Source organism: Plectropomus leopardus, chromosome 4 (genome assembly GCF_008729295.1).
Source record: "Plectropomus leopardus isolate mb chromosome 4, YSFRI_Pleo_2.0, whole genome shotgun sequence".
Lineage (NCBI taxonomy): Eukaryota > Metazoa > Chordata > Actinopteri > Perciformes > Serranidae > Plectropomus > Plectropomus leopardus.
Window position 1 is genome coordinate 26,981,447 of NC_056466.1, and position 27,137 is coordinate 27,008,583.

The window sequence follows — 27,137 nt, forward strand, 5'->3', positions numbered from 1 at the left end:
ACAAAAGACCAAATTAAGTAACCAGTTAACCACAAAATGTCATTTTTATCCTCCCCGCCCCCAACGAAAGCACAATTTATAAGATGTCACCCACTGCTCCAGTCACATGACTTCACAATGACATCCTGACCACACACATTGACACTCATGGGTTTACTTTTTTGGGGGTGGGGGTGGGAGGGTGTCAAAATATTCACTCAAACACACAGACACGCATAGACCAGCAGCACCCCATCTAAGTGAGCTACAGAACAATCTTTGGCGCCATTCTCAGTGCAGCCGGTCAGTCAGACACACATGGAGGAAGATGGGGAACTAGTCAGGGGAGGACAGCGAGAGACTCAGGAAGAACGGTTTTGTTAACGGAGGTATTCAGCAGAGGGAAGATGTGTTCAGACAGATGTCAAAGGTGAATTTTAGCATTGTGTCAATTTGAGCATTTTCCAAAACTTTACCAATGTTGGCTGTAAAGCAAACTGGCAACACACCCACCAAATGTGTGGCTGTGTGTTTCTGTTCAGCTCAGCTGCTCAGGCAATGCCACCTGAATGGGAAGGAAAAAACACACCTGTTATTCAGAGCTGTTCACACATCAGTCCACGATGGATAGCCCCACTGCTAGCCCTGTCGTTACACCAGATACACAGGCTTCATCAGCCTCTCTTGTAGTATTCATTTGTAGCCATTTATTACCAAGAAAGTGTATCGTTCCTTTAAAATTTGCTGAATTAATGGTGTAATGATTTGTTTTCTTTTCAAGCAAAAGCTAGCATCGGGGAGTTTACTATGAATATTGCAAATTGTAAGAGCTTGTAGATGTGAGAACTTGAGACTGGGGGTGAACCGATGAGAAGTCAGGAAATGACTTTCAAACCACTTTACTTCCACAGATGCTAGTGCAGGTTTTGCAACAAATTTACTGTAAGAAATGTTACAAAAGTCAAAGTGCACTGCAGGGCTGCCCTTTAACGCTGGAGTTACGAATCAACAGTTGGAGACCCCTTAGTCAACTGAGATTGCCTCATTTTTTTAGTTGTATTTTTTATGCTAGTTGGTGTTGGGCTGAGCAGTTTGCTTCAGGGGATGTTTTGGTACCCAATATTTTGCTGCAGAGTGAGTGCTCTTGATTTTCACGCTGCACTTTGTTAAAAGCAGCTGCGTGCAAAAGGAAGCTGAACATCCCGCTGGACCCGCCCAGGCTTTACAACTTCATACGGAGTAAAAACAAATTGTCTAATACTTAGATTGAACTACCAAATCTTATTCGACTGACATAATTTTGAGTCAGGTGCAGCCCTTGTGCACAGATTCGTCACGCTGTGATGCAAGAGAGCACCTTTGTGAAGTTTCAGCTATCTCTTCAAGTGGCTGTACTCACAAGTAGTGCGTACTGAAAAAAAAGTAAGTATGTGGATTGGAAGAGAAAATTCTAACATACAAGTTCACTTTTTTTTAAACAAGTTCTCAGCTCACGTTTTTGAATGTTTTATACCAGTGAAAATTTAAACATACAAGTTAAGATTTTCTTCTAATTGTCAGATCCAGCCTGAAAGCTGTTACATCGCAACATATTCAACCTCACTATTTGCAGCTGTGCACCAACAGTTGGTCGGTGTGTGTAGTTATTTTCAGTGAGAGGGAGATATTGTCAGTGACAGGAATACCTGACATCTATTTAACTTTTTTCACTCTGCAGCTCATAATGATGGCTTGAACAATAGTCTGGTTTCCATCAATATGTAGCCCAAATTTTAACCACCTTTTCAGAAAATTGACAAAAGTAAATGAAAATTTAGGCAATTTTTCATCCATTATTGCTATGCGCACACTGGAGATTGGTTTGTTAAAATAAGCCGTAGGTGGTGGTCAGGTGCCACAGAAGAAGAGGGTGCAACGAAATGACATAATTAAGAGCGCGCCAGTTAAACCTAAAATGAAAAAACAATAGTTGTATAACACCGCAGAGCACACTGAAGAATGGAAATGGAGTTTTGAACTGCAACTGTGCTCTTGGAAGAGCTGTGGTAACAGTCCAGGGTGCATAAACCTGATAAAAGCCTCTGGAGATGACAGAGAGCCAACAGTGGACTAAGCAATGACAGTACACCATCCATTGCATGTATTTGCATTTACCTTTTATCAATACACCAACTATTCCACCTTCCCAAATCCTAGAATCTTTTTGTGATATTTTCAAAGGTTGTTTTTTTTTTTTTTACGTTCCAACTCAGGGGTTGTTTTATACACTTTAACACGACGCACCTAATACGATGTGAACGCAAGCGTAATCACTGTGCATCTTTTCGCCTCTTTGGTGACTTTTGTCAGCAAACTGCTTCAAAAATTCTCTTTGCATTCTGTCTGAACACACACCAGAAAAAAAAGGAGTCTCGAGTGACATAAAAACATCTACAAACATTCACAACTCCAGAAATGCACTGACAAGTTGAGTAGAGGTTGAAAGCCAAGCGACGACTTGCACTTTTGCATTGAGCGTTTTACAGTCCTGCATAGATCTTTTTCATACTTTTTCGATACAAACTAAGGCGTTGTGTTATATTAAGTTGGTTTGAGTCAATAAGCAGAGAAAGTAAATTGAAAAAAATCTTAACTCACAAAAAAAAGAAAAAAAAAAACTAAAACAATTCAAGTAGGCTACAGTCTTGACGTTTCTCCCCTCTCTCACAGGCGGCTCCCCTCTTCAGAAGAGGAGCCCGAAACTTTTTCAATTCAAGTCTTTTTTCCAGAAAAGGTCCAGTGTGATTAAACAGCACCAAAAACACACTGAGCGAGAGAGGGGCATCAAACTTACACTCGCTCATTATTGTGAAAAGGGGATACACGTCTTTACCCATTCATACTGGATAATCTGGAAAGAAATTAACAGTATATTGTTGTTTTTTTATGTACATACACACATTCAAAATCATCGTTCTCTCTCTCTCTCTCTCTCTCTCTCACACACACACACACACACCATAACTTGTTTTGTCCCTGTGTAAATTACAAATAATTTATCAATATTAATTTAAGCTACTACTTAACAGTCATTTGTGGGAGCAGAGGTGACCAACAATAAAATTTCTACGGACACAACGATTCCCACATCTGAGACAAAAAGACAGAAAAATAAAAAATTCATTATTCAGTCTGTTTTTTTGTTGTTTTTTTTTTCATTTTGTACTGCAAGAACAAGAGTCCTGTTATTCAACGTAAGCTTAAATCCAAATTATATTACGTAGCGTACCACTTCTCTCATCTGTACCACCACCTCGCTCACACTCATTCCACAGTGATCAAGGTCGGTCATATGTAAACATGTTGACAAAAAAAATAAAAAATAAGCCGAACAAAAATAAAAGTGTTCTTGTCATTCACCCCGTCTTGTTCTCATACCCGGTTCATTAGAAAATACAGTTAAATTAATTCATCGTTGCCACTTGTAGCGAGGATAAACTGATTCTCCTTTAGGTCCGTTTTTAAAAGAGGCAGTGAAGCCCCGCCCCCTCATACCACACCACTGCGTCAGTCAATCAAAGTGAAGATTCCTATTTGTAAAAGTGTCCAGGAGGCTGTGATGTCACCCCACTGGTGTCGACCTCCTGCTCTGTTATTGGTCAGTGGGATTTCCTTTTCATGTCTCCACTCTGGCTTTGGTTCGCATCTGAGTGGAGAGGACAGAGATTTTTAGAAAATTTGCCATCTGGATGACAGGATCTCGTCCTAAAACCTGCTGCACCGGGTAAACGCTGACTGTCTGAACCTCCAAACACACATCAAAGATGTCTTTTATTGTGTAATACTTGACTGTATCGAACATATGCTGAAAATTTCAACCTAAAGGGTTTTACAAGATCTGGTTATTTATTTATTTATTTTTTAAATTCCTACAGAAAAAGCTTTCGTTTTGTATAATCTGGGTAAGGCCCCACATTAGTGACATCTTTAAATGATTAATTTAATATAAACTAATTTTATATTTATTGTTAAGCTTTTTATTATTGTTAGCACACTTTTATCTCAGTGTCTTAAAGATTTTTTAATTGTTGACATCATATATTTTTGATGTAATGTAATTATGTGGCATGTAAAGCACTTTGTAACTTTGTTTTGAAAAAGGCTGTATAAATAAAGAGATAATGAGAGAAGTGTTTTTGACCAAATACCTTGATGTTGATATTGCGACTATAATGCATGGTTAATTATTGTGGCTTTCACCAAATTTACACAATGAGATTTTTGATAAAAAACTAATGAGTGATGTGGGTATAATGACTAAGCGGGTAAAGGCAAATAACACAACAGTTAAAACAGTCTATTAAATTCAGAAAATTACATAACTTTACTACAATGTAGCTGAACCAGAAAAAAACACTCAAATCTAAAACAAAACTAAGACAATATCTTTTCTCATATCATGACAGAACACAATATGTTGCCCAGCCTCAGTTAAGACTATTGGTTGCATCAGTTGACATATAAAATGAATATAAAATAAATTAAATATCCTACAGTATAAGTGGTCCCAATAATAATAAAACATATTTAATTTATACATCAGAAGAGCTTGTTTATGGCATATGTTTATGTAAAGAAAATCAATCTCGAGATTGTAGACTTTAGGTTCCTGACGTGAGCTGGTGCAGCAGGCTGCTGTCAAACAGGATGAATTCAGACTCGACTGTGTTCAGATGGTTCTTTGACTCGAGTGCCATGAATAACCCAGGTGAGAATGGACTGAGAGCTTTAAGTCTGTTTACAGCTAAAAATACAACTGACTTCAGCGACAGATGAAGCCACATTATGTCAAACCACATGTCCCCAAGACATGAGCGAGCAAATGTCGGCGAAATCGCACACTGCAGTTTCACGTTAGTCAGACTGCTGCTCTCAAATCAAAGAACCATCTGCACATCACGGAAAGAAACTGATTCTTCACTGTGTTACCTGAAAACTACTGAAACAATATATCCCTGAATAACTTCAGTTGCTTCACAACATGCGTCTCTTGCACTACAACTACACCAGACGCATGCTAAACACCAAATATACTGGAGCAGGCAGAAAGTAACAAAGCAAACAACACAACAGCCGAGCGGAGGACGACAGGTCGACTTGACACAGACAGATGGAGGACGAAGAGGAGGAGGAGGAGGAGGAGGAGGAGGAGGACGAGGAGGAATGCAGATTACCTGAGAAAGCAAGCTGCAAGTGAGGAGGTAGGGCAGCCTGCGACCCTGACTGGAGACTCTTATACAGATCTGAGGAGAGATGGAGGGAAGATGAGAGGGAAGACAACAACAATAAGAGGGAACATGGAAAAGGTGACGCAAAAGGGAGGGGGGGGTATTTTAAAATGGAAAAGCAACAACAAAAGAGAGAGGAGAGGATCAAAGTGAGGTGGCAGAGAGGTACGAAAGGTCGAGATGACAGAGACGGACACAAAAGATGGAGAGAACAAAGGAGGGAGACGCTGGTTTATAAAACAAAATGGAGACAAGGCGAGAGATGTGGAGCACAGCAGGTGCAGTGAAGATACTGCTGCTATACTTCAATATGAGCGCACACATGAATAATAATAATACTCAGGTGTAAATAAAGACACTATAAACATGTGTCACTTTCTCAGATAATTCCTGCTAACATGTCCTAACAGCTAACATCTACCCTGCTTTATATACACCTTTTCCGGGAGAAAATGTGCTTCACTTGATGCTAACTAATTTACACTTTCCTGACAAATATTGCAGTTGTGATTTAAATTGCAATTTTAAACTCCAGCCCTGTAATGGTCACCAACGTTGTATGAAATAAAGTAGTTTGTACCAAACATGTAGAAGTCACGAAAAGATGATAAACAATGATAAATTGCTTATGTGATACTTAAAAAAAAGTCTTTGAATAAAAAAACACAGATTATTTAAAGGCTTGTGGTGCTCAAAGAACAAAAAAAAAAAATACTTTTGAAAAACTACTTGTTGAAAAACAACAATGTCTCTTTACAGGAATCATGACCCCGTTACTCAAGATAATCTACGGCAAATACAGCCGAATGAACTGTCCCTTTTAAGTAAAACTGCTCAGCTACAGTCGACTATGGTTGGTGAACTATGGCGGCGTTACTGAAATTTAATAGGCAGCAGCCCAGAGACTATAATTTTTTTACAGCTTGAAAAGACATATGTGATGTAAATTACTATGAAAGTTGCATTCTTTCATAATGCAATTTTGATACAAAAATCTTTAATTATTAAACCCCGGCTTTTCAGGTGGATTTTAATTTGTATAATCAGTGTTGCAAGTACATTTATGAGGCTTATTATGAAGACAAAGCAGTACAAAAATGGAATCAGTTCAAAAACTTGACCTAAATATCTTGGAGAAAATATTTTCAATATATCTTTATCTGAAATTGAAAATAGTCCCCAACAAATGTACTACTCCTGTTAAAGTGACGTTTGCTAAATGCTTTTGTAAAACAAAATCTTTAGATTTATTACCCATTTTTTCAAAATGTTCATGTGTTCAAAAGAAATTAATGATCTGAGTGTTACAGACGATGTAGGGAAATGACGAGGTACAGGCAAACTGACTGACTCATTGTTGTTTTTGGGATTTTATACAATTTGTTGACCAAAAAAAAACCCCAAAAATAATAAAGCTTCTAAATGTTCCTGTTTTGTGCTCCTTAATGTTGTCGAATGTATTTTTTGAAAGGAATAAACACAAAAGCTCCGGTCTGAATTATTTTGCCTTGAGACTAAATGTTTCCCCTCTCAGTCAATATTAAATCACAAACTATGCCTTTACAGGTTGCGGGCTCACTCACCCATTAGGTCGCTCTGTGCTAGAGGGTATCCTGAGTTGGAGCTGGGGGCTGAGCCCATGCCAGCGACCCCTGGGGCTCCAGGAGGGCTGAAATTGAGCAACGGGGGAAACTGGAAGGGCAACGAGACAGGCACCAGGCCTCCCAACATCCCAAAGCCCAGGGGCAGACCAGAGGGGCCGCCAAGGAGGGAAGTGCCCGCTGTTGATACCTGCAGAGAAAAAGACACGATGAAGAGGGAGATCAAAATGTGTTTGTTTCCATTTAGTGAGAATTGTAACTCCACTTTTTCATACAGTGAATAAAACAAAGAGACTAACCTGTGAGAGGTGTGACGTTGTGGAGGACGTGGCCAAAGTTCCTGAAGCCGCCCAACCGTTTCCTGCCTTTGAGCTCTGGTTAGCCCCGCCCACCACCCGTTGCCTCTGGCCGTGATTGGCTGAGACTGAAGGTGCAGGAGACGGGGATGTTTTGTCTGGGCGGCTGCAGACAGCTGATACCTTGTTGATGATGGAGTTGTTGATGCTACTGTTGCTCGTGGTGGACTGAGCTTTCTGGCCTCCGGCGAAACTGAAGCTGCCCTGCGTCTGCTTCACCTGCCCGCTGCCCGATACACTGAACGGTGGCCGAAAAGTTTTGGGGGATTTGGGGGAGTACTGGTGTTGTTGCTGTTGGCTGGGGATCATCTGATGGGAGAGCGGGTGTGAGGGAGAGGATGACGGGGAGGGCGAGGAGGAAGGAGGCGGGGTTGGCGCCGGAGGTCGAGGGGTGAGCTTGATGATGGGGGAGGAATTGCTGCTGTGAGAGGACTTGGTGAGGGTGGCCTGCATGGGCGTGATGAAGTTGGGCTGGTGGTGGTGTGTGTGGGATTTACCTTGAGAGGAGTGTGAGGTATGGGAGGTGGGGGATGGCGAGGAGGCCACCGGGGAGGGAGGGCAGAAGGACTGCAGGCCAGGGTGGGTGGTGGAGTTGGAGCGGGAGTGTGAGGAGGGCGAGGAGGAAGGTGTAGTGTTGCTGCTCACGCTGCCATTGCTGTTGACGCCGCTGGCTTTGGTACTACCTTTGGCCAGTCCTTGAGTGGCCCCCAAAGCTCCCAGCATCCCTGCCGGACTTACAAAGCCCTTCTGATGCGGGGGCAGCAGAGGGGACGCCGTGGGAGGAGGCCGCTGCTTCGGAGGCGATGGGGACGGGTGTGGATGCATCTTGCCACTCCCGCCCATCACTAAGCTTGGCCTGTGATTGGGTGACGCCATGGTAACAAGTCTCTGAGTCTGTGTTTGGCCCATGGTGCCAGATGCTTTGATCAGGCCGTAGGGACCATCTGCAGTCCTGGAGGCCATCGACAGGCCCGCTGCCTGCACACGAGCCAAGGAGGAAACAGCAGGAGACGAGGAAGAGGAGGTAGAAGAGGAGGTTAGTAGCGTTGTTGTTGTTGTTGGCAAGTTTCCAGCAGACGCAGCTGCCAGCGGAGCAGACTCCACCTTGGACAGGGAATGTTGCTGCGTCGTGGATGCAACCGAGGCAGAGAGCTGCGGGGCTGAGGGGTAGTGAGGGGTGACGGGGGGAGGAGAGGAGGTGGGCATCTGCAGGGGTGGGGGCGACAAGGGACTGTCTGAGGGGCCCAGGCCCTTAGACGCATTGCTGAGGAGGGCCAAAGCGTGGGAGATGGAGTCCAGAGAGGGAGCAGTCAAATCCTCATCCAGTGAGTCCGACAGACAGATGGGGGGTGAGGACGAGGAGAGGGGCAGGCGGGTGGAGGTCAGAGCAGACGTGGAGGTGTGCAGAGACCCGGTGGAGGTCATGGTGAGAGGTGGTTTGTGGATCCAAAGACCCTCCTAAAGAACAGAAGACACGCAATCGGTGTCAGTACCTCAGAGGCAAAGAAAAGCAGGCCTTATTTCTTTATTTTACACTCTTCCTCATTTAAAGCTACAGTTGGTCAAATCTAAAAGCTGCAGAGTGGCTAAGATAACAGGACTGTGTGCTGTGGAGATGCATGCAATACCTGATTTACCATGAGAGCAGTGGTAGCCTCTATTCGTAATGCTGGCTTGGCCCTTGGCTATTGTTTGAATACCAGCGTTTATACAAGCATTGCAAAGATAAGAACAACCCTCCAGCATGGAAATAAAATAATATGACTCTTGAGACATCAAATACTAAGTACATATGATAACTAGCAGCGTCATATTATATTATATTATATTATATTATAGTATATTATAATTATATTATATTATGTAATTTACATAAATACATGTAGCTGTTCTGAATGAACAGTGAAATAATTAAGAGATGGAGTCCAGAGAGGGAGCAGTCAAATCCTCATCCAGTGAGTCCGACAGACAGATGGGGGGTGAGGACGAGGAGAGGGGCAGGCGGGTGGAGGTCAGAGCAGACGTGGAGGTGTGCAGAGACCCGGTGGAGGTCATGGTGAGAGGTTGTTTGTGGATCCAAAGACCCTCCTAAAGAACAGAAGACACACGATCGGTGTCAGTACCTCAGAGGCAAAGAAAAGCAGGCCTTATTTCTTATTTTACACTCTTCCTCATTTAAAGCTACAGTTGGTCAAATCTAAAAGCTGCAGAGTGGCTAAGATAACAGGACTGTGTGCTGTGGAGATGCATGCAATACCTGATTTACCATGAGAGCAGTGGTAGCCTTTATTCGTAATGCTGGCTTAGCCCCTGGCTATTGTTTGAATACCAGCATTTATACAAGCATTGCAAAGATAAGAACAACCCTCCAGCATGGAAATAAAATAATATGACTCTTGAGACATCAAATACTGAGTACATATGATAACTAGCAGCATCATATTATATTATATTATCGTATATTATATTATTGCTTTCGGACTAAGTGCTGTTTGGCAAATTAATTCAGATTAAATTGTTATCATTATGGGTTTGAAAGACAGTCTTCTGAAAAAAAAAATCATTTGGACATTGTTAGATATGGTGCAGTTCTTTATCTGAGGTGACACTCACCTTGGCTTTGGCCTTGGGCCCAGGCACCATTCTCCTCTTTACTCTGTAAGGAGAAATGCGGGCAAATATTCAACCTTTTCTATTTACATTTTGCATTCAAGCCCAGTCTCTGAGAAACCCCTGAGTTGTTAATGTTATTGAGGAAACATGAGCTGTGTGAGATAAAGTAAATACTTACAGGTTTCCAGTGAGGTGACTGTGAACAGCCAGACTCTCCTTGAACAGAATCCTGAGCAGAGGAAACACACGGCGATAAGAAACGCACAGCATTTATGCCAGAGGACGAGAAGGGCTGGATTAATAATGGGTTACATTTCTCAGGAGAATTTATCTGCACAAGTTAAAGTCACTGTCATGGATGTCATAGAAGCAAATATGTTTCTGTTATGACTTAATTATCGTTATTGAGTTGAAATATTACAACTGGAACAAACATAGACACCTATGGGGGAAACAAGCATATTGGCTGCATGTGACCAGCAGAAACATATGCTGAGATGCCTGTTGACCCACACAAAAGAGTACAGAATGAGAATTCAAGTTGGAAGTGTTTTAAATACTGTAAAAGTAATATTTGTTACTTCTGCCAGAGAAGCAACTTTGTCCATTTAGACATGACATTGAGAACAGGTTTTTGTGTTATTTATTAATCCTTTCTGCTTCCTTATTTATTTACTTTCTCATCTTTTATCTTTTGGTTTTATCTTGTCTCTAGTGTTTCCGCACTTATGGTAGCTTTTCCTGAGTTCCTGGTTTTAATGAGTACAATTTTTTGTGTTTTTATTTACATGCTTGTGCATGTTTGTGCATGTGTGTGTGCGCGTGTGTTTTCGGGGGTGAGGGTTGATTTTGGTTTTATTGTATACTTTGTACTTTGTGTTACAGTTCATCTGTATGAAAAGTGCTGTACAAAGAAAGTCTGTTGGATTGATTTTAAAAATGTGCACAACGTCCAAACTTCAAACGCTGGGCCATTTTTTCCCCAGCTAGGAACCAACAGTTTCTACAATATAAATTATCATTAACACAACAACAATAACCAGCTCGAATGGCTCTAAAGAGACGCTGAGATAGTTAAGACTGACACAAATATGGCTTTGACTTTGCAGAAACTGTGCATTTAGTGTGTGATGTTAGCCATTAATTCTGTCTATATCTCGACCAATACTATTGTTTACCATTTCACTCTGTTACTCATTTCATTGAATGGCTAATGTGTGCAAAATTTAATTATCAACAATATTACTTATGTTCTGTTGCAAAGTACTGCTTTGCATGGCTGCATGTACTAAACCTTTGCATAATGTTTTTGCATGGTCGGCACCTTGTGTATGCTAAACTGTGTTGCTTTCATTGTCATTTTGGCATCTGACTACCTTATATGTATATTTCTTAACCCCTCACTTCATTGTTTTTAGAATATTTTGCAGTTGAAAATTAGCAAGCTGGCTAACACTAACACATTTACATTGATTTTGCTTCATGTGCATTGTCCTTAAAAATAAAGAAATTAATACGAAAAATGGTTGGCTGTTTTTCAGTTGTTAGGTTGTTTTTTATGGGAGTTGTGCATGCATTTACTAACACACTAATGCCACTCTGAAAAGAAACATATATCTATATATATTTATCAATTCTTACTTCTAATTTTAAGATTAACTCCGTTGTTCTCACCTCAGAATTTTTTCAATTATTGTCTTGTCACCATGAAGGAATTTGTCACCAGATGTTATATAAAAAGGCCGTGTAAGCACAAGAACACACACATACACATACACATACACAGAAACACACACAGAAAAACAAAGACACACACACACAGACCTGGCCTGCATCCAGCCTTTGGGCCATAGTGGTTTGACCTCATTCTCTAAGAAGGCCTTGAGGTAGTCCTCCACAGACAGAGAGCACTGTTTCTCCATCTCGTAGCAGCTCAGCTTCACTCGCACCAAGCTGCACAGCAGGTTCCTGCACAAACACAAATGTTCAATTCAACACAAATCATTCACTATTAAAATCTAAATTAGGCCGCAGGTGCTGAGCACATAATGACTGAGGAGACTGTTATTCTGCAGGGAGTCAGAGGTGATTATGACCTCGTAAAAACACATTCTCCAAAACATGGAGGCTGTTATGAAAATGAATGATGATTGAAAAGCAGCTGCGAGTGTTTTTGTAATTACATTAGGACACCAATTCTTTACTCAGGGTTTTAACATTTGCAAAAACATAAATTTCAGGGTTGTTCTTGGTAATTTAAGAGCAATGCATTATGGGTAATGTAGGTACCAGGTTTTTGGCAAGGAAGGAGTGGAATAACGAGATGGTACCACTGGCTCTGCTGCATCGATTTGGATAATTTTTTGATCTTACATTTCGAGTCCAACAATGTTATAGAAGTGCAATACAAACTCTGTGGAGGTCTTTTTGATGTAGCATAGTGAACCAATCATGATCCTAAAAGTTCCTGACTCAGTGGCCATTTTCCCCCCTCAATCATTTGTCAGCCTTTAAATGCACACACACAAGGAGGGACAGGGTACAAAGTCAAACCTGCAGACTCACAAATAGGCATGCCATACAGTCCTGGGTCATTACCTGAGCTTGTCATCCCAGACAAACTTTTTCCGTGGGCCCATCACCCTTTTCCCAGGCTTTTCCTCATCTTCCTCCTCTGAGCCGTTCTTATCGCCCTCTTCTGACTGCTGCCTGCAGGACACAAAAGCAAAAGGTCGGTAATATGTAAACATATGTATAAATTTCATCATAGTAACTAAATTCTTTTAGGTTTATGGTCTGAGTTACAGGAGAAAATGACGTAAAAACCTGAATGTCTAAACATGTCAACTCAAGTTTTTTTTTAATATTATTGACTTTATTATATAGCACAGCTTCAGCTTGAAAGGGAGAGAGAGAGAGAGAGAGAGAGAGAGAGAGAGAGGATATGACATGCAGCAAAGGATCACAGGTTGTGATCAAACCTGTAAATGCTGCAGAAAAGACATAGCCTTTGTGCATGGGACACCTGAAAAAAAAATCTGATACTGTCCTCAAAAGCATAACTATTCTGTAACTAAACATGATCAGTTGTCAGTTTTTGTTGTAAAAACAGTCATAAAAGTCAGACGTGACCGAGTCACATTTTGAGTTCACCTGCTCAGCTGCCTGTCTTCTGAAACAAAATAAACAAACTTACTTTGCAACCTTGGCCATGCAGTCCATGTTGTATCTCGCTATTTGCTCTGGCATCACACTACACACCGCCAGCTTCAGCTTTAGCAGCGGCGTCCGTAGGCGATCGTCCTGAGAGAGAGAGAGAGAGAGGGTGGTTGTGTTAAGGACAGAGGGAGACTGAGAAGGAGGGAGAACAACAGGAATGAAAAGTGGGGAAAACAAAAAAGTTGGAGGGAGAATATTGAAGTCAGATATGGCAGAGAAGGGAGAGAAAAAAAGAGAAGAAGCAGGGGCGTCAAGAGAAAGAGTCAAACAGAGAGACAGCGGGGGAGTATGCTGATGTATTTTGTCAACAATGCTACTGTAATGGTCCGTAACCAAACACATTTAGACGCCTGTTTTCAGTGGCTGTCCTCATTGCACTTGTCAGCCTACACTGAGATTCCTGCACATTAACAACTGAAGCAGTGAAGCTGGCTGAGGATTAGAAACTATAAGAAAAGGCACTAATAATTGAGAGAAACCTAATAACCTAGTAATGCTCAGAAATGCTCAGAAACATCACTGTAAGTCAGAAAAATTGAAGGAAACATTTGGAATCATTTTGCTGCTTCTGTGATTTGTTCATTACAAAAGATTCACAAGAAATGTTATGGTCACAAACGATCATGAGTGTGTGGCCAAATTAGCCACAGGAGATCATAAAAAATAAAAAAAAATCACTAGTGCGATGCAACAGAAAATAAAAAACAAAAAGAGGAAGTAGTTAGCAGATCTTTTTTTTTAGTTTTGCCCTAAATATGCTACATAGAGTAACTTAACCGGAGATTGAGACTTCTATTGGCTTATTAACTTCTCTTTTTAATGTCAAATAATTTTTTTAAGAGCTGCTTTTCTTTGCGTGACACAAGAGTGTCACGCAAAGAATGATAGCTGTGTGCTTGTATGTGCTAAACAGAGTTCAGCTGGGTATCAGTTAAAAGGTTATTGTCTGGACTTTCAACAGGTTACTTTATATAAGATGTTAAAAGGGAAAAAGGGAAAAGGAGGAAGATCATTTTATTAAATTGCATTACAAGAATAAAGTCTAAATTTCTGTATTATTGCCAGGCATAAGACAAAATAAATCAGGTGTAAAATTCTTCATACATTTCCAGAATAATTTTGAATCGTTGAAATTAATGTCAGTTTCTCTAGTCCATCATATTGTGTCCTCTCATTCAAAATATCATCTGTCATACCAGCTTCAGTTTGCACGGATGCAGCCACCTCTTCCAATTCTGTGTACTTTTTCCTCTGATCAGGTGGGGCAATCTCCAACACAATCTCTTCAAACTCATGTTACTCATTACCACACTGTGTTTATGCACTAAAGCAGAAATAATTCCCTTGTTACTAAAACCAATTCTGAACTACATACTTCACTGATTTATCTACACAAGGTATTTGGTAGAAGCGGCAAACACTTGCTGAGTATTTCTCAAAAATTCAACTTTAATTTTGAAATGTTTGTTCTTAATATTTAACTTTATTCTTGAAATGCAAAAAAATCTCTCTTCTGATTTAATTTTTTTACACCTTAAAGCTCGACTTCATTCTCAACATTTCAGCTTTATTTTCGTAAAGCAAAATAAAATAAATATCTTCCTCCTCTCAGTTTGTTTTTCCTTATACCTGGCCCTAATACTCTTCTGTAGAGGTGGGAATCAGGCCTGCGTCCAGCATTCTTTGGGGCTTAAACTTTTTGAACACAACAATCCAGCAGCACACCCACTAGCATGCAGCGGCCGGCCAGATGTGCAGAGGTGTGCAAGTATGCAGGTTTTGAACTTCCCTCTCATTTTTCAGTCTTCACAGAACTATTTTTGTCACTTTTCATGAGTGCAAACGAATGAAACACTGGCAATGCTTTGGAAAACAGACTGTCCAAAAGTGAATGCCATCATCCGATTTTGCACAAACATCATGTCTCATCCGTCTCTACCACAGCAGCTTTTGCCTTTAGATGTGACTGACACAAACTATGTCTTTAAATATCCTAAATCATTAAGTTCAAATCTAGTTGTGATTGCAATTTTAGATGCTCTATGTGTGCTATAACGGAGAATAGGATTCACAGAAAATTGTAATGACCACAGAGCAATCGAAAAGGCTGCGGTGGGAAAGACGTTGCCAAGTCGGATTCTAGATCAGTTTCAATCGTGGGGATTTATCACTTCCTCTACAGATGAGCCTCACTCACCTGGATGTTGAGACTGAGCTTTTTCAGGCGTTTGAGGAGGGCTTCTTTGTTGCATGGCACAAATGCCTCCATGTGCGAGTAGATGCCTGAGCGCACCTCAGGAGGCTGCTCCTGCACCTGCAGCTCAATGCTGAGAGAAGGAAGTGGAGAGAGAAAAAGCTGTGAGACACAGAAGGGGTCGAAACATTTAAATGGACAATTATGCCAGTGGAGGTAGAAAGGGAGAGAAAGATGGTGTGATACAGAGAGACAGAATAAAAGATAGGTGGGAGACTGAAGTCGTGGATGGGGAAGAATTAAGGGTAGTTGCACAGAATGAGAGGAGGGTGAGCATAAAGTTGATGGCACAAAAGAGAGGAATGGAAATGAGAAGCATGTCATTAACACAGACAATGAGAGATGAAGAGAAAACAAAACACTTAAAGACAGCAGGAGAGGTGGCGAGGGAAATCTGCTGAAAATGAGTGAGAAACTCTGAAAGGGAGGAGGAGGAGAGCGAGCTGGGATTTGGCTGACGGTGATTTAAAAGCTGTCCTACTCACTCCAGGAGAATGTTATTCATGTCCAAGGTGAAAAATTTCTTCCTGCCCTCTTGATCAAACTGCCGCGAGGCCTGTGGGAGAAAAGGTTGAGTCAGCATACCAGCACTGTTCCATACAGTACAAATACATATACATATATCTGAGATGCTGTGCCATCGAAAGGTTTGTACGGACAGAAATACATTTCCTCCTCTACTTGACGCTGACCTTCACCTGACTCTAATTTTAACCATAAACTTCCATGGATGCTTTTCACGCTTGACCCAATTTGAACTGTGGTGCAGACTAAATAACCAGCTCGTCCATGCGGTAATTTTAGCATGAATTAAAAAGATAAACTACAGTTAAAATTCTCCTGTAGATCGCACAAACGTTCTCCTCTCTGTGTGACATAAGGTCTATGCAACATCATGTAGGAAATATGGTGGTGACACCATCAGCAAGTGAGCGCACAAAATTTCCTGATCATTCAGAAAGTGTGAACTCATTACAGCAGCATGTTCTGTGCTTGTGTCCTGCTCCATATTTTGACAGTTCCTCAATAAAAAGTGAAGTGAAGTTGCAGACTCGATGCTTGTTATCAACTAATCCTTTGAGAGCTGGAATTTGGTTCGCTGACGTATGTCCACATGGAACTGATGAGCACAATGAAAGTCACCAAAACTCTGTGTGACATGATGTTTACAGCTCTCAATTTGTTTCTAAAAAGTAAGGAAGCACGCTGATATCGGAACATCATTGCTATCAGTAGATATTGGCTTTAAAATCAAATAAATAAATATTTTTTGGCAAATTGAACTGTCACAAACATACAAGTATTTTTCTTATTTTGCACTCTGAATGAGTAGTACATACATTAAAAAGAATTGTATTTCATGTCTCCACCACGGTAAGGGTATACATAATACGATGTTCATTTCACTACAGGAGAGGTTTTACGATCGCTAAAATTAGGTGGGGAAAAAGTGGCTATGACGTCGTCGGTTATGAGCCAAATAAGTTGTGATATATCGGCATACTGGATATCGGCAAATAATCCAATATTGTTTGTCCCTGTTAAAAAGTCAATCTGAACAACACAGAAGCAAGACAAAAAGGCCAAAGTGAACACATCAGTTAGCTCGCTTGACCTGTAGTTTGACTCGTGAAGTGAGGACGCCAAGGAGCAACCTATGCTTTTCCTGCGGGCCGACTTAATTACACTGCAAACTGGTTCTCACGATTATGGAAGACCTGGAAAAGTCACGGAATATCATAATTAGGTTTCCAGGCCTGGAAAAGCCATGTGATTAGAAAAAAAATCATTAAAGGTTTTGGGAAAGTCATGGAATTTTTTAAGTGTAAAGAAATTGTTGCAGTTGCAGAAATCTTCTGTGGATAACTTTCCATGTAATCTAACATGACAACAATTTTTTTTTTCTGCAGCTGCCGACGTAACAAAGCTCTGATGTGTCTCCTCTATGAAACAACTTTGTCCTCACTAGGGGTCGACAGATTACCGGCCTGGACGATTATTGGGACCGATATTTGGCAATTTGCAGATTTTCTGTTTTGGTGTTTTATTTTAACTATGGCAGATAAAATGAATCAATTAAAAAGTGCACTACTTTAGCCCCACTACAGCAGTCTCTCTCCCTCTGGTCTGTTTTCACCATAAAATGTATATAAAGATCGACCACCAGCCTTCATTTACACCCACGATGCTAAAGAAAAGATCCAGAACTGCAGCATGGGAGTGTTAGACTCAGGCCACACTGGTGAAGGTAGTCTGCAACACATGCAAAGAAAGTGTCAGCATGGAAGGAACTTTTACTTTGTAATTCTTCAGTGAGCTATTTGTATTTATTCATTGTTTTATTTAAATTTTTATTTGACGTTGTAATAAAAAGTTGCTGGGAACTTGCTGTACATGAAGTTGAACGTTTCTGTTAACTTAAGGCATGGCTTAAGGCATTTGAATAAAGTTTTGTTTTGGAGTTTGTTATATTCCAAATTTTAAATTTTGACAGAAAAATGTTCATTTTCATTGTAAATGTATATCAGTTCCAAATATCAGTTATCGGTCTCATTAGCTAATAGTAATCGGTATCGGTCGACCCCTAGTCCTTAATGTCCTGCATTATTCTGAACTTAAACAACCTGGTTATGGGTCGCATCTCTCTACACTGCTCCCCTGCCTCTTCCTCTCCTTACAGTTGTCATGCATTAGTTCTGTGCTGTTCAATGTGTAGTCACTGTGGCTGCGTCGATGCAAGATGGTGTTCAAGTTTGCTTTCTGTAGTCGTGTAAAATGCACTAAAATAAGTGTAAAACAGTGATTACTATAAGATATATACATTTTGGCCATTAAAATGATTTATAGATTTACTTTTTCTCAACACCCCCAACTCAAAACACTCTCACTTGAATCTTGATTTTTCCAAGCTTTCACCCCATATGTTATCTTTGAACGCAACCAAAGAAATCCATTTCTTTATTTATTTCTCTGCTTCCCTCCTCCTCCTCACTCTTCTTCACCTCTGTATACTTCACCTGAATCATCCTTTTCAATTGCCTTTCTCTGCCTCTTTTTACATTCTTACCAGCAGCTAGAAAACAATCCTCTGTTACGGATGGACTCAGTGGCTGCGCGATATAAAAGCAACAAGGAAGTAAGAACTTCTTCAAAGGCGGTGATGCCGACCCTGCTGTTTTGGTTACATAAAAACCTTCAGGGTTCAGCTTGGAGCCATGTTTCTCCGCTGCTTTAGAAGAGACTATTCTCCTCGGGCTAAACAATAACAATAAACATTTTGTGCCACTTCCTGAGCTGATGGGCATTTGTGTTTAACTTCAGTAAAGAGGCTTCACAGGTAATTGCAGCCGCCCACAGACGGGCTGCAGTTGACTCACCGCCCGCAGGTCCTCGATGCGTTTAATAAGAGGAGCAGGCAGTCCATCAGGCAGCGGAGGTGGAGAAAACAGCCCGCTGGAAGACCCCAGGCCTCGCCCTTGGCCACCTCCTCCTGCTGCTGCTGCTTTATGAGCCGGAACACCGACTCCCAGAATGCCGTTCTCCCTGGCCGTCGCCATGGCGTGCTGCTGGTCAGTGTCCAACAAGGTGAAGTCCAGATCACCTAGGAGATCCTGCAGCTCTTTCTCATTGGCCGAGCCCAGCAGTGACATCACGGCGGGGTCAGAGGTGAGGTCTGCCAGTGAGAGGTCGTTGCTGGCTGCGTTGCCCTGCGGGTGGGCGGAGTTAGAGGCTAACAGGTGGTTTGTTGAGTTAGTGGAGTGCGGCTTGTTAGCCATGCCTCCAGCCAGGCCGGACTGAGCCATGGTCGGGTTTCTTTTCCTCATCTCCTCCTTCTCCCGAGTGAAGCGACGGAGCATGGCTGCCAGGTACAGAGAGTCCTTCATAAGCTTCTTCCTCTTCTTCTTCTCCGGCCGGTGGAGGTTGAGGGCTGTCACTCTGTTGGAGGAAACAAAGCAGTGCCATGTTTTTAGAAAAATGCTGAGCTTAAGTTTTGAACGATACAGCGCCTTAGACTGAATGGGCATTTAGTTTCACTTCATTTGTTCAGCCTGACACCAAGTACACTTACATGTATATTATAATCTAGGCTTTGATCTTATTCAGGATTTGACATTTACATTGAACAGGAGAAACGCAGTTATCTATCTCCCTGTTTAAATGCTCCGCACAGTATCCACTTTCTGATAATCTGTGGGCAGTTCTGTCTTCATTCCTTGTTTGTCCTGTTTTCTGTCAGAGAACTACAGGTAGCATTCAGGTTTCAAAACGCCGCCATAAGTCTTTATGCAGGCTTTTGAAAAGAGGATATCAGAATCAGAATACAGTTTATTGCCAAGTAGGTTTATGCATATAAGGAATTTGCTTTGGCATTTTGGTGTATAGACAAGAAATATAAATATAGAGCATAACAAGAATACATAAAAATACATTAAAATCCTATTTTAAAATATTTACAACTGTTTTAAATGAAACAGCTGTAGGAAAGTGCGGGGGAAAGGGCCGAGTTTCACAGTATGATATTATTAAAGCAAATAGTAGACCAAAGAAATTGGAGGTTGGAGCTAGGAATGATGTCACAGCCAAGTTGATCACTGTCTAGTGCAACAAGTACAAAATCCAAAATGTCTTTAGCAATACCAGTTCAAGCCAGGTTAGCTACTGGTAGCAATGCCAGTTGATAACAATGCATTGTTATTAATTTTGCACATACAAACACTATCGCAACATGTCCACAGATAGAGGTTGGACAGGATTGTGTGTATGACTGTTTCACTGAGATACAAATAAGACAGACGTGCTAATAAACTTTATACTACTCCTGATTTCAGTACTGCTGATGCACGGAGCAGCCATATTGAGGTTGGGGTTGGTGAAGTTCCTCTGACATTTTGAGCTGGAAATCTGACTGCAGGGGGCGTTCCGCTTGAAATTTCCCACTGGGAACTCATACATTCTGACTTCCCAGTACAGATGGACCGCACCTTGAGAGTCCAATGTGAACTAGGTAAATGGACTAGCCCTTTATAGTGACTTTTTTTAGTCTAGCCTTCCAACCCAATCACTAGCAGCCCTTCAACACATTCACACACACACACACACACACACACACACACATACTCACACACTGGTGGCCAAGGCTACCATACAAGGTATCACCTGCTACTCAGTCTACATACTCACACACACTCACACATTGATGGTTTAGTATCTACATGTGGTATCAATATTATGATATGGGACTAAATATCATCTTAAATTTATATAATATCTGAACTTATCAGATTGATCAAGCTGTTCTCTTATTTGCCTTTACCCATTTAGTCATTATATCTACATTATGTGTGATTATTTGTCAAAACTCACTGTGTGAACATTTTGTCAAAGTATTATTAGTCAACCCTACAATGTCATCACAATATCCACAGAGAGGTATTTTGTTAAAAAATATTGTGATGTTTGATTTTCAAACACAGAAAGGGGGGGTGGCTTGTTTCCATTTTTCTTTTGTGATTTTCCCTTGATAGAGGTCACCTCAACTGACCACAGATGGGCTCTATAGGGGACCTTTTTGAATCACTACACAAATTTCAGGTAAAAAGGCAGCAAAGACAATTTCAGTCACATTTAAAAGAGCTAGAAAAGTGGGTAGGTGGAGGTAAAAAGTTCAAGATGGAGAGTAAATGAACCCACGCTAGGATTGAGAGACATTTTGCCTGGCAAGCTGAGGCATCGACAAACGCTGACAAAGACGACTCAGAAACGTGGGAAGAGGAACTGTGGGGATTCTGTGGGATTAACCTGCAGTCTAAAGATCTGACACACACACACACACACACACACACACAAAACATCATCCGTTTCATAATGGCACATTGGCGATCGCTGCTACTATTTCTGGAAGTTATTTTCAGAGTGGCGGTACGTTGGAGCATTCAACCTATCTGAGCGTGGATCATGAAGTGTGTTGTGGAGGGTGGTTCACTCGTCACAGCAACTAAGTCATAGTCAGCATCTCTGCCTCATGATAGATGTGTGAGAGGATCCGCACAAAAGCCCAGGAGTATAATGTCTCACAGGGTGGTGGATTATTAGCGCAGTAAAGAGTGGACAAATGCGTCATCACATATTCACAGTGGCCCACAGATCCATGGGTGTCCAAAAGGTCATCTCATCAAGTACGGGAGAAAAACATGTCCATTTACATAACAGTGTCCGTGTGACATTTTTAAATAGCTAGGCTTAATGGTAATGAATCACCCGATTAAGTGGTAGATCTTTTTTAAAGATCTTTTTTACAGATGCATGGAAAGTAATGGCCTCCTGACGATAGACGAGGCAGCCTGATCAGCTACTCGAGAGCCATTCACCCAGCTTCTTGATTACCATAAAGCCAAAAATCCTTCACATGCAGAGGTTTAACTTCACCAACTGCCACGAGACAACCCAAAAAAAAAAAAGGAGTATCATACAGCAGTGATTCTCACCCTTGTTTAGGTACTTTGTTCTTCTTCATGTTCTTCTCCTCCACATTGTTCACTTCCTTCTTTTTCCTCTTCTTAATCACCTGCTCCTTGTTGTCAGTCGGCTTCTGAAATGAGAGCACATTCACTCCTTAACTCAACTAAGCGGGAGGCGACAGTGCACAGTGAAAAACAATCAATTCCGTATGAGGAACACACGCTGTGCTCTTTGTGTGTGATTGTGAGTGAGTGTGCACCCGTGTGTCCTTCGAAGATTTCTCATGATGTGGTGAAAGATAACGTCGACATCACGTCCCACTACAACCAATGAAAATCAAGCTCCTGTTGGGAGGACATTCATGTGCGTCTTTCGGGCTGTTGAGATCCTGCTGTGTCATATGTTACAATAGCAACGTGACAAACAGCATTTTAGTCCTCAGTTGTTTATCAAAATGAATGTCTGATTTAAACATATATGTTCAAACTTCTACCACCGGTTGTCCACAATGTTATCAGTGTGTTGTTTTGCCTCACTTGGCATGGGTTGATCAGCTTTTTCGTTTTGTTTTTTTGTTTTGTTATGTTGTGGGGGGCCATTAAAAACAGGAGGGTTTCTTTGCCCTGTTTTTCCAGCATTTTTCCCAACAAAATAAAAAAATTACATACATTATATTTTCAAAATATATTTTTTAAATACACTTTCATATCTTTTCAAGGTCTGAAGGAGAGCTTCAAACACTGAGCAACAATAACTTCTTTTTGTGCCGTTATGAACGCATTAAAGTAGTCTTACCTTATCCTCCTCTCCCTCGGAGTCGGAGGCCGCTCTGAACTGCAGTGTGCCAGTGTTGATGTAAAATCCCCCCAGCTTTGTGGTCAAAGATGCCGGCACCAGCTCATCGTACTAAGAAAAATAACAACAGAAGACGGTTTAAGATCACCGGAATCTAGGAAAGAAATCCTCTTACACAACAAAAGCAGATCTCGTGATCATGTTTTTTGTTAACATTTTACAAATAAGCCTGTTCTCTTCTGCTGGTCAGTGAAATCGGATGACTTGTTGTGCACTAAAACAAATAAATCACCAAAAAAGCAGCAGTCCCTCCGGGCCACAGATGAAACACTTTTCCATAACGGAGCATATCAAAACAAAAGGGAAAAAAGGGTCAAACAGGCACCACCAATTTGTGGGTGCAGAGAGGACAGCTATCAAAACAACAAAACAAAAATCATATAATGGCGGAGAGTCCATACAAAGAGCATAATTCTAACTATTACAGTCAGACAGAGAGTGATATACTCTGAATACTGAGCAACAAACACTGTCCAACAAAAACAATGACATATCCCTGTGTGGACACAAGCAGCAGGAACGTATTCATGAGTCATGAGGATGATTTTAGACCGTAGTCTCAGGTTGGCTGTAAGAAGGGACAAGCGTCTATCTTTAGAAGTGCCACTGAATGCACTGTATTGAAACATCAAGCCAGGGAATAAATATTTAACCACAGAGGAATAATCTCGACACAACAAGACGGGAGAACAGGGATGTGACAAGGACAGTAAGTTAAACAGCAGATAATAAGGCAGAAAAGAGAACCGCGTGTAACGATATTATAAAGGACTAACAGGAGACAGATGTCTCGTGGATGCAGGAGACATCTGACTAAATAAAAGTGGAATCCTCAGACAAACACAACCACAGGTGAAAAATCACCTCATTATTAATAAAGTGTGAGGCACTCACAGCTTCTGAGTTGTCTATGAAGGGGTCTGTCTCGTCGTAGCCAAATCCGATATCAATCAAATCTTGCATCCTGTCCTTCTTCTTCTTTTTCTCTGTGTTACCCTGAAAAATAATTTTATAAATATTATAAAATGGGAAGTTTTGATTTTGAGTCACGTGACAATTCTTTACATTTATTATAAGCTTAAAGGGAAAGTTCAACCCCAAAACAGAAATATATATTTTTCTTTTCACGTATAGTTCTATTTATCAATCTAGATTATTTTGGTGTCAGTAGCCTCTCGTTGGAGATATTGTCCATAACAATGTCTGACATCTCTCCAATACTATGAAACTAGACAGCACTCAGCTATTGGTGCTCAAAGCACCAAAAAAAGTACATTTTAAAAACTCAGCAGCAATGTTTTTCAGTAACTGAGCTGTAACATTAGCTAGCTCAGTGGTGCTAGGTGAGTTAACAGTAGATGCACACTTGATTGATAAAAGCACCACAGGTGAGAGGGAAAAATATTCATTTTGATTTTGAGGTGAGCTGCCCCTTTAATCTTAAAAAAGTACATTTTAAAAGTTACGATTTACAACATGCCCTCACTATTTCCCTGTGGCTGTTGTTTTGAGGGCAGTTAGTCTTCTTACGAACACAAACACACGTCCGACAACCACAGCGTGACTGATAAATGAACCGTGTCAATATATCGGGCCAATATTGGCTTCTTACAGATATGTTCTTATTGGAATATATATCATCCATTAAGTAGAAAGACACAACACTACAGAAATGCTAAAAATATGTTTGAGGTCATTCGTTTTCTCCATTACATAGTCCGTCCACCAGAGAGCACTGACCAGTTGATTTTTTAACTAGAAAATTACCCAACTCAGTATGCATCTGTCAAGATTATTTAAAAACAAACAAAAAAGGTACGCAAAAGAGAGAGACAGGAACATCCAACACTGCATGACATTGGATACATTACATTCTCAAATACCAACCTAAAAGATCCGATTTCAGTCAAGCTATAGCAACAAAAAATGACTGAAAATGTAACCAACTAGTATGTAATATTACTTTAGCCACCTCTGTTGCTCCAAAGGGTTTTCCCTCGATCCTTTTTTACCACAGGTCACCTGTTGTAAAGCTGGGATTTTGGGCTTTATAAATGAGATATACTTGACTATAATGAGGTAATAAACAAACAAACAGTAGTTTTGCACAATGTATAAGCCCATATTATCTTATCGCAGATAGTAGAACTGATTTACGTGTTGGTCAGTAGGTACCAAGAAATTGCAGTATGAAATATATATATAAGGTAATAAAGAAATAGTTTCACCATTGCATTTTTTATCCCTCTTCAGAGAGCATTGACAAGGTGATTTTTTTACTGTACAATGTTCCCCGTGTTTGTTTACGTTTTGTGTTCATCAACCCATATACTGATTGATATCTTCATCAAGCCGATTTATCATAATCAGATTTTCGAAACTGTCAAATATCGACATTGTATCGGCCTCAAAAATCCAGTATCAGTCAGGCTTCAGTTCAAACATCATCAGATTAGAAATACTTTTAAAGCAAAAATAAATAAATAAAAACTCACATATTTGTTTTCAAACTTTTTTGCCAGGGCCTCAACCTGGAGCCGCTCTCTCTCGTCATCGTTGAAGGGGTCATTGGGATTGCGGACTGTAATCAGACCTGTAGGATTCTTTGCCTGGAAGAAATTGTGAAAATGATGAATATTTTTAACATTACAGATGATGAAAAGCAATAACAGCAAATCAGAGCAAAGAGTTAACAGTTTCAATGCCTCTCATATTGAAAGATAACCTGACCCTATGTTTAAAAAAAAAAAAAGTCACATTTGTAAAATATCAAAACATTATCACAAAAATTACCAGCAAACTTAAAATAACGGAATCAAAAAGCATAAAAATATGCAAAACGTAGCGCTGCCATGACCACATTTTGGATTCAAATAAGAAATATTTAATTATTTTGCGATTTGCAAACTTTTTCCATCCCATTTCACAGTCATATAAACCATATCAGAAAAAGAATGGATTATCCCAAACTGCAGAGTATCAAAACGAGGCTCGCCTCTCTGTGATCTCTCAGCTCTGACATTTGCCTTGCTCCCATGCTACATCCTGGTACTTCCATCAGCAATGCTCTATCATCTATCTATCACCCGCAGCCAGAGGGCCAAACTGCATGTGGCATTTCCAAGTGCTGTAATGGCTGTGTGACTGGGCTGTTGCTGGGCAAGTCTGAGTGAACAGGACACAGGTAGCAGCACGAGATAAGCTATATCTCTACATGTTCAAAAAGAGGAGGTCGCCCGATAAATAAACGCTACAATCGGCCGGAGCGCAGCTGAAGTTGGAAAGCACGCAGAGTGGACTGACTGAGCTGCAAAAAAAAAAAAACTGCTGCTGTCTTTTGTGTTGAGTCGCACTAATGGTCAGTTTCGACCACGCTAGAAGGACAAGGTGCACTTCCCCCCTCTCACTTAGCAATGACAAGTCCACACAAACACTTCCAAGAGCGAATAAAATTAACTCCAGCTGCAGTCTCACTCGGCCTGGTAATGTTAGTCAAACTGCGGGACGCTACCTGGAGGTTTTGGACGAGTTCTCCGTAATTGAACTCGGCGGAGGAGCGGTCGTCAGGCTCCGGCAGGGACAGGTTGAGCCGCACCGTCACCCTCTTCTCGGCTCCAGCCGTGTCCCTGTCGCCGGTTTTGCCGAGACGACCGTTGCTGGCAGCACCCCCTGCCCCGGTCGCTGCCTCGACCTCCCCGGCTCTACCGAAGTTGAAGTCGGCCTCCTCCTCCAGCCGGCGTTTCCTGGACTCCGCGGCTGCTCCAGCTGCGAAGGCCGAGAGGGTGACAAATTGCACTTTTCTCGGTTCGGCCATTTGGATGAGCTGCCTGCCTGAACCTCGCTCCGGACAGACAGCGACAGCGAGGAGAAGAGCTACTTCGCGAAACTACTCCAAATTGGTGGATTGAAGAGGGTTTCGCGGAGCTCCGACGGCTGCTCGGTGCCTAGACGGATGTCAGGGCCTCCTCCGCACCATACGAATTGAACTCCAGGGGATGCGACGGTCGGGGAAAAGTTGTTTTTTCGGCAGCTACTTGCATCCTCAATTTGCTATGGGACCGACACATTCACAGGAGCCATCTTGGGTTTCGGGAGTAAATAAAATATCAGAAGAGAGGGGTCGCTGCGCCTGCGCGTACGCACAAAACGGAAGCATCGTGACACGGGGGGTCGTCACATCCAATCACCGTGTGCCCCGATCCTAAACCCGCCTCTGTCACAACAGGCGATAATAACAACACTGTCGGTACTATGATGACCTTTATAAAGTGCCTGAGTGAAGGACAGGCTCGAGCATTCATACACCACATGTGTGTATCCAGATATCGATTAGCAGCTTCATCTCGGTGTTACAATCGACAGCTTTCAGCCAAAGCCTTTCTTTGTGTCCATTCAGGAAAATGCTGAATTGTGCATTTTTCCACAGTGGCAGCAGCACACACTCAATCATCAAATCCAAAACGGAAGTAAGCAAGCCAGATGGTTGGCTGTCTCAGTTAACCAGCCCCAGACAGCAGAGTTAGTCACAGTCACC

General features: G+C 41.4%; 1 protein-coding gene across 1 annotated transcript; it reads right to left on the minus strand.

Annotated features, from left to right (window-relative positions):
• On the minus strand, positions 1-27,083 carry ubn2a (ubinuclein 2a). The gene is made up of 17 exons (XM_042484880.1): positions 26,115-27,083; positions 25,099-25,212; positions 23,498-23,599; positions 22,544-22,654; positions 21,775-21,878; positions 18,667-19,225; positions 15,775-15,845; positions 15,233-15,362; positions 13,013-13,119; positions 12,415-12,525; positions 11,641-11,784; positions 9,995-10,045; positions 9,817-9,859; positions 7,147-8,661; positions 6,830-7,037; positions 5,193-5,261; positions 1-3,664 (listed from the first exon to the last, which is right to left on the minus strand). The coding sequence occupies exons 1-17, from the start codon at positions 26,415-26,417 to the stop codon at positions 3,618-3,620; spliced, it is 3,789 nt and encodes a 1,262-aa protein (XP_042340814.1). The 5' UTR covers positions 26,418-27,083; the 3' UTR covers positions 1-3,617.
• Between the last annotated feature and the right edge of the window lie 54 nt (positions 27,084-27,137).